This window comes from Salmo salar, chromosome ssa15, assembly GCF_905237065.1.
Source record: "Salmo salar chromosome ssa15, Ssal_v3.1, whole genome shotgun sequence".
Classification (NCBI taxonomy): domain Eukaryota; kingdom Metazoa; phylum Chordata; class Actinopteri; order Salmoniformes; family Salmonidae; genus Salmo; species Salmo salar.
The window spans coordinates 72588648-72601157 of NC_059456.1; the positions used below are offsets into that span (position 1 = coordinate 72588648).

At 41.8% G+C, this 12510-nt stretch overlaps 2 protein-coding genes across 3 annotated transcripts in view; both read right to left on the reverse strand.

Moving 5' to 3' along the window:
- Positions 1-8637: 8637 nt before the first annotated feature.
- Positions 8638-10852, reverse strand: LOC106572181 (tumor necrosis factor receptor superfamily member 6B). The gene is made up of 4 exons (XM_014146103.2): positions 10306-10852; positions 9688-10087; positions 9364-9546; positions 8638-9149 (listed from the first exon to the last, which is right to left on the reverse strand). Exons 1-4 carry the CDS (start codon positions 10312-10314, stop codon positions 8884-8886), a joined length of 858 nt encoding a protein of 285 aa, XP_014001578.1. The 5' UTR covers positions 10315-10852; the 3' UTR covers positions 8638-8883.
- Positions 10853-11132: 280 nt separating this feature from the next.
- Positions 11133-12510, reverse strand: part of rtel1 (regulator of telomere elongation helicase 1) — a 55904-nt gene continuing 54526 nt past the window's right edge. The window contains exons 31-33 of one of the 2 annotated variants that reach the window (XM_014146101.2): positions 12006-12227; positions 11716-11835; positions 11133-11379 (exon numbers count right to left, since the gene is read on the reverse strand). In XM_014146101.2, coding sequence (XP_014001576.1) covers positions 11315-11379; positions 11716-11835; positions 12006-12227 — 407 coding nt within the window. In that variant the 3' untranslated portion in view covers positions 11133-11314. The remainder of the gene's footprint in view (positions 11380-11715; positions 11836-12005; positions 12228-12510) is intronic. The other variant, XM_014146102.2, reaches the window with a different exon arrangement.

The following is a 12510-nucleotide window of genomic DNA, read 5'->3' on the forward strand; positions in this document are numbered from 1 at the left end:
TCTTTATATCCGAAAATAATAATTTTGGGTATCATCTTTCCAAGGGCTCCATCTGAATTCACCTGCCGACATTCCTCTGCACTGCCACGGACAACTGTTTCTCAGCCTGCACAATTTGATTGGCTGCTGTCCGATTCAAACTGTAATCCGTTAAATGAAGAGTTGATGCGCTGCACACTTTTTTTAATAGCATCATTTTTAATATTTGGGCTTGGGGAGGGTATCAAGTCAGGTCGAGTCAAAAGGCTCAAGTCCAAGTCAAGTCATGAGTCACTGGTGTTAAAGTCAAAGTCGAATTGCAAGTCATCATATTTGTGACTCGAGTCTGACTCGAGTCCAAGTCGTGTGACTCAAGTCCACACCTCTGGTTTTGACAATTTACAATCTAGTGTTACTCCAAGCAGTTTAGTCATCACAACTTGCTCAATATCCACATTATTTATTACAAGATTCAGTTGAGGTTTAGGGTTTAGTGGGTGTCCTATGTCAAGTCTAATACAGGTAAACCGATAAATCACAGAAAACTACAGAAAACATTTCTAGGAGAGAGAGAGAACCCTTCCCGAGGCCTTCTTTTCTAAGACGTCTTTCCAACAATTAAACATAATTATACATTTTAAATATATATTTTGTAGTAATGTGTGATAATATGTATGATACATGTAAAGGTTTAGTAACAAAACATTAGAGGCATAGTTTAATATTGCATAGTAAACCTTTAATAATAGTAATACGTTTAAATGTTGGTAGTAACATTTTGGAAGAAATAAAGGGTTTTAAAATGTAATTTACCTTTAATGAAATATAAGGCTCTCTGTGTGTGTGTGTGTGTGTGTGTGTGTGTGTGTGTGTGTGTGTGTGTGTGTGTGTGTGTGTGTGTGTGTGTGTGTGTGTGTGTGTGTGTGTGTGTGTGTGTGAGAGAGAGAGAGCATGTGTGTGTGAGAGAGAGAGCGTGTGTGTGAGAGAGAGAGAGGGAGCATGTGTGTGTGAGAGAGAGAGCGTGTGTGTGAGAGAGAGCATGTGGGTGTGTGAGAGCATGTGGGTGTGTGTGAGCATGTGGGTGTGTGTAGCAGGGCATTAGGTTACAAGCAGAGAAACTTACTGAAAACATTATTTTCTAAGACAAATACATGTGGCTGTGTGTGTCTCTGTATGTGTGCTTGTACAAGCGTTTTTTAAACCTGTCTAACCTCTGCCTTTCCAAAAGACTTCTCAGCATATCCATATGAAGGGTCAATAAATGTTTACAACCCTTACACCTCAGGAGACCACATAACAAATAGAATTTGTGCTTTTATGAGGCTTACGGTTTATTGGTTTATGATTCTGTTGAAAGAGGAATCGCTGTAGGTGTCACTGTCTGGGTTAAGACTACTGTGTGTTGTGAGGATTATGTTGTGTTATGATATGCCTACCTGATTTCATAACACAGATAAGGCAACAGTATCGGCTGTCAGTGACGTAAGAATAGGTTTTGTGTGGGCAGACAAAGCATGGAGACTGGTGAAGTGTAGGCCTATGTGAATAGCATAGGAAACTACTAGTGATCCAAATACCATTTTTGTCCCAACCCTAGCAACAGTTTCAATACTATCAATCTGACCCTGAGTACACATTCAAAATAACTTCCATTACTATCCAGATTCTCTATTAACATAACAAACCAGTGGTCTCCAACCGGTATAATTTAAAAGAACGTCCCGAACAACAATGCATTGGCAGGTCAATTCAAGCAAAGCCAGTATGCGGTGATAATGTATTGAGCCTATAGCTTACTGCACAAACCTCATTGCTACAGTACTGTTTTTAATTGGTTATTGTTGCATAGGCTTACATTTTTTAAGTCATGGTAATAAAAAAAATCAGAGCGGTAGATCTCAGCATGCGTTTTGACTCAGAAAGTGATCTTGACTCAGAAAAGGTTAGTGACTGTCACGGTTGTCTGAAGAATGGGACCAAAGCGCAGCGTGTGTATCGTTCCACATTTTATTATAACTGTGAAACTATGCAAGACATACAAATAAACTAATGAACAAAACAACAAACCGTGACGAAGAGGTGCAACATACACTTACTCAAAATAATCTCCCACAACTCCTAGTGGGAGAAACAACAACTAGAACCCCACATAGAAATACATAAACTAGACAAAAACCTCCAACATAGAAAAAAGAAACTAGAACCAACATAGACATAAATAAACTAGACAAAACCCTCTGTCACGCCCTGACCTACTCTACCATAGAAAAATAAAAGCTTTCTATGGTCAGGACGTGACAGTACCCGAACTGTCACCGGAAGCTCTGAACTGGGAATGCGCACTGGAGGCCTGATGCGTGGGGCTGGCACAGGTGGTGCCAGACTGGTAAAACACACCTCAGGGCGAGTGTGGGGAGCAGGAACAGGACACCCCGGACTGGGCAGGCACACTGGAGACCTAATGCGTGGGGCTGGCACAGGTGGCGCCAGACTGGTAACATGCACCTCAGGGCGAGTGCGGGGAGCAGGAACAGGACACACCGGACTGGAGAGACTCACTGAAGGCCTAGTGCGTGGAGCCGGGACAGGTGGCCCCAGACTGGTAACACGCACCTCACGGCGAGTGCGGGGAGCAGGAGCAGGACACACCAGACTGGAGAGACTCACTGAAGGCCTAGTGCGTGGAGCCGGGACAGGTGGCCCCAGACTGGTGACACGCACTTCAGGGCGAGTGCGAGGAGGAGGCACGGGACTTACTGGACTGTGAAGGCGCACTGGAGACCTGGTGCGTATAGCCGGCCTCAATTGTACCGGAACTTTAACACACTTCTCAGGACGAGTACGGGGAGCTGACACAGGACGTACTGGCTGTGAAGGCGCACTGGAGACCTGGTGTGTATAGCCGGCCTCAATGGTACCGGAACTTTAACACACTTCTCAGGATGAGTACGGGAAGCTGACACAGGTGGCATTGGATGACTAACACACTCCTCAGGGCGAATGCCGTGTATGCTACGCCAAATCAACAGCTCTCTCTCTTTACTCTCCAATTTATCCAACAATTCCTCAAACGTCTCTAAATCTCCCCTCCGTTCACTCTCCTCCAATTTATCTAATATTTCCTCAACGGACTCGTCCCTCGCCCTCGCCGACTAACCCATGTGCCCTCCCCCAAAAATATTTTGAGGTTGCTTCTTGGGCTTGCGTTGTTGCCGTGCTAGTTCCTCGTAGCGTCGCCGTTCTTCTCTCGCTGTCTCCGCCTGCTTGCCTTGATGGTATAACGCCTCGTAATATCGCCGTTCTGCTCTCGCTGCTTCAATCTCCTCTTTAGGACGGCGATACTACCCGGGCCTTGTCCAAGGTCCTGCCCCATCTAGGATTGCCTCCCAGGTCCAGTCCTCCTGACCACGCTGCTTGGTCCGGGTAGCTTTCTATGGTCAGGACGTGACATTGACCACTGTAATAAACCATAAACTTACAAATAAAGCACTTTAATATTGCAAGAAACATGCTGGATTTCTGGGAAAGAATGTACACCATTTACCAGAATAGCAAGACACTGCTGAGAAAACATTTTCAATAATTTATGCGGTTATCCCACTGGGCACAGATGTCAGTTCAACATAGTTTTGATTTACATTTGGTTGAGTTGTCAACTAATGGGAATTCAAAGTGAAATCAACAAAACATTTCACCATGTCATTGGATTCAGGTTAAAAGTTGGGTGAAAAAAATATGAAATTCCCTTACATTGACGACTTTTTGCAAATCCAATCAGTTTTCCACGTTGATTCCAAGTCATCGCATAGATTTTTTTGGGCTGTTGCCTAGTGGGATCATAATACTGGTTCTGTGAATACAATAATTGATCCTTCTATTTTCCACGACCCTGGAAAAACTCATAGTAGCTGTTGCCTTGGATGTTCCTTATGGTTTCAACAATTTTGAGTAGTGTATGGAACATTACCATCTTGTGTAAAAAGAAATCTTGGAAAATTACAATCTTGCTTTAATATAATGACATAGTAATGGAAAGTATACATTGACATTTGTAGTTACGTCAAAGGTAAAATTGAGACGATTATAGGGTGTGGGTGTGTGATTGATTAGTTTTGATGGTCACAGTCTTTTTCACTGTCATACGTCATGCATTTACTGTAAAAGGCTACTGACATTTGAGAAAATACATGAAAAGGTCATCCATTCACTGAGCAATCAGCGTAGGAGTTGGGGATACCAATCTTGTTAAGAACACACTGCATGAATATTGAATAACAAATATCATAGGGACCAAGTTTTTGCTCGGTGAGTCAGTTTCAACATAGTTGTGTAAATACCAACAGTTACTAGATCAGTCAGTTCATGCCACTGGGAAAGGATTATCCCTAGATTTGGCAGTCACCCATAATGTGGATTTAAATTGTTGATTAATTTGAGTTGGAGGCTGCGGTGCATTTGTCCTACTGCTTATAGGTCTACTGTTGATTCTTAGCAGTGGCTATTGGATGTTACTTTAACATTAGATTTAGACGTTTGGCAGTCATGCATGTGGATTGAAATTGATAGAAATTTGTGTTGGAGGCGCCAGTGCATTTGACCTACTACTTATAGGCTTGTGTGGCTAACCTAATGCATAGAGACCATGTTGATGAAAGTACTTCAAGAGAGCGAGAGTTGCACCCCTTCTGAAAAAACGTACACTCGATCCCTCCGAAGTCAACAACTACAGACCAGTATCCCTTCTTTCTTTTCTCTCCAAAACTCTTGAACGTGCCGTCCTTGGCCAGCTCTCCTGCTATCTCTCTCAGAATGACCTTCTTGATCCAAATCAGTCAGGTTTCAAGACTGGTCATTCAACTGAGACTGCTCTTCTCTGTGTCACGGAGGCTCTCCGCACTGCTAAAGCTAACTCTCTCTCCTCTGCTCTCATCCTCCTAGACCTATCTGCTGCCTTTGATACGGTGAACCATCAGATCCTCCTCTCCACCCTCTCCGAGTTGGGCATCTCCGGCGCGGCTCACGCTTGGATTGCGTCCTACCTGACAGGTCGCTCCTACCAGGTGGCGTGGCGAGAATCTGTCTCCGCACCACGTGCTCTCACCACTGGTGTCCCCCAGGGCTCTGTTCTAGGCCCTCTAATATTCTCGCTATACACCAAGTCACTTGGCTCTGTCATATCCTCACATGGTCTCTCCTATCATTGCTATGCAGACGACACACAATTAATCTTCTCCTTTCCCCCTTCTGATAACCAGGTGGCGAATCGCATCTCTGCATGTCTGGCAGACATATCAGTGTGGATGACGGATCACCACCTCAAGCTGAACCTCGGCAAGACGGAGCTGCTCTTCCTCCCGGGGAAGGACTGCCCGTTCCATGATCTCGCCATCACGGTTGACAACTCCATTGTGTCCTCCTCCCAGAGTGCTAAGAACCTTGGCGTGACCCTGGACAACACCCTGTCGTTCTCACCCTGTCGTTCTCAAGGCGGTGACCCGATCCTGTAGGTTCATGCTCTACAACATTCGCAGAGTACGACCCTGCCTCACACAGGAAGCGGCGCAGGTCCTAATCCAGGCACTTGTCATCTCCCGTCTGGATTACTGCAACTCGCTGTTGGCTGGGCTCCCTGCCTGTGCCATTAAACCCCTACAACTCACCCAGAACGCCGCAGCCCGTCTGGTGTTCAACCTTCCCAAGTTCTCTCACGTCACCCCGCTCCTCCGCTCTCTCCACTGGCTTCCTGTTGAAGCTCGCATCCGCTACAAGACCATGGTGATTGCCTACGGAGCTGTGAGGGGAACGGCACCTCCGTACCTTCAGGCTCTGATCAGGCCCTACACCCAAACAAGGGCACTGCGTTCATCCACCTCTGGCCTGCTCGCCTCCCTACCTCTGAGGAATCACAGTTCCCGCTCAGCCCAGTCAAAACTGTTCGCTGCTCTGGCACCCCAATGGTGGAACAAGCTCCCTCACGACGCCAGGACAGCGGAGTCAATCACCACCTTCTGGAGACACCTGAAACCCCACCTCTTTAAGGAATACCTAGGATAGGATAAAGTAATCCTTCTAACCCCCCCCTTAAAAGATTTAGATGCACTATTGTAAAGTGGTTGTTCCACTGGATATCATAAGGTGAATCCACCAATTGGTAAGTCGCTCTGGATAAGAGCGTCTGCTAAATGACTTAAATGTAATGTAAATGTACTGTAATTAAATGTTCATTTCAATGCCATGTGGCAAGGTCCTAGATGGAGTACCGGGGGCATCATTTATAAAATGCTATTTTTATATCAAATTTCAGCATTCAATTTTGCTTTATATGATGTCTTCATCCATGAATAAAGTTGTGTTAGTCACAAATAAGGTTGCAAAGCGGGGCTATATTAATGTGAACTGAGATTTTTTGGCTTTCTAGTGGCCTTTGTGGAAACTTCAGATTATCACAGCTAAAGAGATTAAGATAATTTTACTGGTCAATTACACACAAGGTCCAACAAAAATGTTTAATCTGCTTATAACCTAACCCTTCCGAAAGACACACATATACTGGCAAGAGAAAGTATGTGAACCCTTTGGAATTACCTGGATTTCTGCATAAATTGGTCATAACATTTTATCTAATCTTCATCTAAGTCACAGCAATAGACAAACACAGTGTGCTTGAACTAATAACACAGAAATTTTATTTTTTAGTCTATATTGAATACAGAATTTAAACATTCACAGTGTAGGTGTAGCAACTTATTATGTGACTTGTTAAGCAGAATTTTACTCCTGGACATATTTAGGCTTGCCATAAGAAAGGGGTTGAATACTTATTGACTCAAGACATTTCAGCTTTTCATTTTTTATTCATTTGTAAAAATGTTGAAAAACAAAGTCCAACTTTGACATTGTGGTGTATTGTGTGTAGATCAGTGTCAGAAAATCTCAAGTTAATCCATTTTAAATTCAGGCTGTAACACAACAAAATGTGAAAAAGGGGTGTGCAGGCACTGTATATGAATACACATTCTAAAAGTTATTCAAATGTAAATTACCAAAGTTACCATAGAGTGCCATAAAGGGTTATTTTTGAAAGTATTAGTGACAAGCGTTGCCATTTGAAGTGCAGCATGACCTTCAGACGTGACACCAACAGAGTTCAATCTGACACCAACAGAGTTCAATCTGACACCAACAGGCTCTTGAACCGTTTCTACCCCCAAGCAATACCAGTGATAAATAGATAACAAAATAGCTACATGGACCGAGTTTACCTTGTACCTTTATTGATCACAGGGCCCTACACACTCATACACACTGTCACTCCAACACACACACTCCCTCCATTATTTGCTCACACATTCATACTGACTCACCCAATACCTTTTTTGCATTATTGGTTAGAGCCTGAAATTAAGCATTTCCCTGTAATACCTGTTGTATTCGGTGCACGTAACAAATAAACTTTGATTTGATTGATTTGACCCTACACACCAGCACACTCAAGCTGCTGCTACTATGTTCATCTTATATCCTGTTGCCTAGTCACTTTACCCCTATATATATCTACCTCCATCACTCCAGTATCCATGTTAATATGGTATTGGAACTGACACTAAATATTTCCTGTATATAGTATGCTTTACGTACTTACTTTGTGTATTTCATATTTCCTATTGTTATTTCTCGTGTTTTTTTCTAGTAATACATTGTTATTGATTATTACATTGTTGGGTTTTGAGTTTGCAAGAAAGTAATTTCACTGTAATTGTGCATGTGACATTAAAAACTTGAAACTAAGGCGGTACGGGCCAGTACGGGGTCCAAGCAAAATAAATAGTGGTGGTAAGCCGTACCGGTAAAACGTGAGCCTATCACAATTAAAACAATATGCCCAAAAAACTAGAAGCTTTTCACCATTACTTAACATTACTGCATGTCAGCCGCATGACAAATGAGCTAATTGACTAGAAACCGGGTGGTATACGCTCCAAATTGTGATATGAGAACACTTACATTTTGTCAAGACGGAGATGAGTGGCCTAGACGCTCGAGGACAAGGCAGAGATGAGTGGCCGAGACCGAGGAGCGCGTGGACAACAGGGGATGAATCAATTCAGGCTACAAGTGTAGGCCTAATGAAAAGACACGTAGGCGTTTTGTAAGGGATGTTTCTCCATTCATCAAATTGCTGGTGCACAGTTGGGGTTTGGATGATGAAATGATTTTGTGAATGAACGAATGTGTGAGGGTAGTTTACAGGAGCATCTTTGTTAAGGGATTGTTTGACAATTAGATGAAAACATGACTGGTTGTGTTTCTGACACATTAACCCTTGTGTAGTCTTAACATTCTGTATACTCCCCTTGTCCTAAGGGTAAAAAAATGACCCGCCTTCACTAAACCCCTAAAATAAAGCAGCTTGATTTAATTTTAAACCCCACATCTATTTTGCATGAAGAACATCAAACGTTATGAATATCTGGGTTATCCCTCTTTATAATGCATAAAGACTGCATTTAATCAGTGGACACACCTCATTTTTATTACAACACACCTGTCATAATTGTTTTCTTCACTAAAGTAGAGGTTTATTATTATTATTGCTAAAGGTACTGCATAGGTGTAAACATACATTTTTTTGCCTAAGAAAGTAGCAGAAATAGTTAGTCATTTTGAATGCATTTTATTGAAGGGAAACAATAAGTCTTGAACTTTTTTGGCAACATAGTGATGTATTCTTATATACGGCACAATGAGGAATTCAACTACAAAACACCAGTCTTCTATTTTTTTAACCATTGCCCCCACCCACAAGGTGTATAAACAACAATAAATAAGAATAAAATAAGATAATGGATACAAAACAAAAACGTGAAGAACATAAACCGTTTACAATATGTGGTGATATTAGCCCTATAAATTCATATGAGGAAACCATTTGTTGACTTTAGTCCTTAAATGGAACAGCCTGTCTGTGTTCAGGATATCATGCATTTGAATTGCAAAAGGTTTGCCAGGTTTGTTCCTAATAGTTTTGATGAGGTCTAGTACAGTTGCATTTTTGGTTGTGGCTTTACCAGCACTCCTCCTGAGCACAGCCACCAGTCTTTTGTCCTTTCTTGGTGTGAGGATCTGCAGTGCCAGGAATTCCATCAACTCCCCATCACAGATAGCTTCATCTGAGTGGTTGAGAGAGTGAGAAAGAGAAAAGGAGAGAAACCAAGACAATATTAATTGACTACATTACAATAAATAATTCCACCTTTTGTGACGCACAAGTAAGGCTTTTCATTTCCAGTTTTGGTAGATAAGAAAACATTATACAATTATCATTAATAAATCTTTTCCCCTATGCCTACAAAAGACTAAACAGAATGGACAAAATATTCTGACCTTCATGTGTTCTTGAACCAGTCCTACATGCTGAGCAGTAAACATCATTCATATCATTGCCAGGTATAGTGGTGCGACCTGGGGCACACACAGAAAACTTCTGACAGGTTTTCCTACTGGAGGACTCCGCAGAGAAGAAGCCCACTGGGCAAGGTTCACACTTCACATCAGTGTGTGCAGTTCCTGGAAAATAAGGATATTGATCATAAAACGTGTATTTAATCTGTAAACAGATTGCAGTGGTTTGCAGAGCCAACTGGAAAAATAGCAGTGGAAAAGGCGTATTCATTATGAAGGGTAGCCAAACATTATCACTTAACCTACCATTGGAGATGACCCCTTCCCCGGGTGGACACCTTCTGTGCCTTGAACATGACCCATGTCTCATGTGAAACCCGTCCTTGCACTCGCACTGTCGGTTGTGCAGTTGGGTGCACGGTACGCTTTCAATCTCATCAGCCGTGCAAAAACGATTGCAGTATTGACACCGCTCGATATAGTTCCAGATCTCTGTGTAGTGGGACTTTGGACAAGGTCCGCAGTCGCTCTTGCGGTCCTTTGTGCAATGCTTCAGTAAGTATGTGCCAGGAGCGCATAGGTCGCACGTAAGGGAATCCCCTGTCGCGTCATCTCTCCAGATATAAGTCGATGTGTGAGCGCCTGGCTCTGGCACGCTGCCACCACAGAGCGCAAATACCAGGACAGGCAGAACACAATTTGTCAGCTATTGGAAGAAAGAGTAATGTTATCATTTAGAATTAATCATAACTTTTGTGTAGTCTACGTCTCTCAATGACTGTCCAAATCAATCAAATTACTATTTAATTTGAGGCGTTCAGCTTCAAGAGTCAAATAGCCTAGCCTACGCTATAGCATAATATCCATTTATTTCCCATAGGCACAGAAGAGCTCGCTATATTTGAGCAGAGAAATGATACTCACCGGATGCATTTTTCTCTCTAGTCAGATAGCAACTGATGTTAACATGTTCAACGTCTTTTGAATTTATAGGGCCTGATGACTAATACTTGGGGAAGCCCTTTCCAATGACAATAGCAAAATGACCGCTTCCGCAACATCAGTTCTGTCTTTGGTATTACATAAACTAGACGTAACATATTAAACATAAATCCGGGACACTCTAATATATGTTACGTTTGGTAAGGTTAAATAAGACAGCTTACTTAAGGCAAAAACGAAAGGAGGGTGATTGGTCGGGTGTATAAAGCGAAAGTCTAGCAACCCAAAAGTTGTGTTCAAATCTCATCAGTGACAACCTTTGCAACTATTTACTACTTTTTAGCTACTTTCAACTCCATAGCTAATCCTTCCCTTAACCGTTTTAGCGAACCCTCCCCCCAGCTAGCTAACTTCAGCCACAATAAATTGGAATTCGTGACATTGTACGTTTCGCAAATTCGTAACATATCATACTTATTGGATGATTGACATCCACAAATTAATATACACCATACGAAATGCAACATAGGTTCAAGACCATTTGCATACCAATCATTTCTCCCATCCTGATGTGTTCCCGTGTGAACAAGTAGTGTATACTTCAGGAGAAATTAGAGTATTGTGTCTAACAGTTATTTTAACAGTTCACTACTTGTCTAACAGTTTCAATACTGTAATATTTTCAGTTGATTATGTATAAAGGAGGTTGACAAAGCAGCTCTTAGCACCCATCAAAGCCTTTCTGATAAGAAAACAACCTAATATTTTGATCAATATCTTACAAGATATCATTAAAAAAAAAGAAACAATCACATGAACATTTGTTTAATAAAAACAGTTATAAAATATGTTGGGAAAATATTATCATAATCTGCATACATTTATTACAACACCACAAAACCCTCACTTTTTACCATAATTTCCATACAATAGAAAGCTAGCAGCATCAGAGTAGGGGGATTCTTCTTAGAGGCTCCACTTCCAACAGCTTTCATTTCCTTTGGCTGCTGGGAAAGAAAGACGAGATTTTCCTTTGTGCTTTCCCAGGTGTTGAAACTGTAAGAGACCCAAAATTACATTGAAAAATGGTTGACACTAAAATTCTGTTAAGCATATAAAAGACTGTCTTTTTCAATTCTAACATTGTTAAATTACATTTAATCCCATTACTACATTATTAAATTAAAATGGTCATTATTGCAAACCAGCTGTTCTCAACACTACCAAATAGTGTTAATTAACAACGCCTGTTAAACAAAAATAATGGGTTCAATAATTACTTCTAGAGACTTTATGCTCACTGCAGTTACAATAGTGCTGACAATACAAGGACTTCTACTGAATTGCTACAAGTTATTTTCTCTTGAAGGCACTTGCGAATTGTCCCTTCACCTTGCATTAGTTGGCCTGAAATCCCAGAGGAAGCACTTGAGCCTGTCGAGTCACCTATCAAGGCGTCCAGCATCTCTCTGTACTGTTTCTTATGGTGAGGCCGGATGAACAGGGCAAATGCTAGGGACACAAAGGATGACAAAAATAATATGCATCTATACCGTAGCATTTCATGGTTCATCGATGGATGTTCAAATGTTACGATTTGATTTAATTGAATTTCAGATTTAAGTGAGAATGCAAAGAACTGTGCTTGCCAAGACGCTCAAGTCTAATAGGCAAGAACTTACTGCTAAGGAGGTTAAAGTCTTCGTTTTTCTCAGTTAACAAACTCACAACTGTGCCCACCAGGCTATCATAGTTGTCTGTCTTCTTATAGCTCTGAATAGCTGAGAACAGTTGGTTGGACTTCTCAAGTCCAATGGATTTTTTCACAGCCGCTATGAAACTGGCGTAGATTTGACTCTTCTGAGCAGATTGAACTGGTGCTTGGTCTTCGCATTTAGGATCAACTGGTGAGCACAGAACAAGACAAACACGTTCAATCCTGTCAGGATTTGGCCAAACCAGTTAAAAAAAAAAACATGTCAACTTTTATACAGCATGTGCGTGAATGTGGCCTCTCATATCTCCATCATGCTCGATCTTTGTGTCATGCTCATGCATAGCCATGAAAGACGTGGTGGTATTTCATGGTGTCAACTTGGTTGGCGAAAGATTGGAACAATAACACCACATCTGTCATGGCGAACTTTTGAACAACGTTGTGGGGAGATTTGCCTGTAAGGTGTCAAT

Bases quoted from the DNA above. Each gene is read 5' to 3' on its own strand.
- LOC106572181 (XM_014146103.2), bottom strand. The intron at 9,547-9,687 runs GTAGGTTAAGTG...CTTATTTTCCAG, and splicing joins GGAAGGGGTCATCTCCAATG to GAACTGCACACACTGATGTG. The intron at 9,150-9,363 runs GTCAGAATATTT...TCAACCACTCAG, and splicing joins TGGTTCAAGAACACATGAAG to ATGAAGCTATCTGTGATGGG.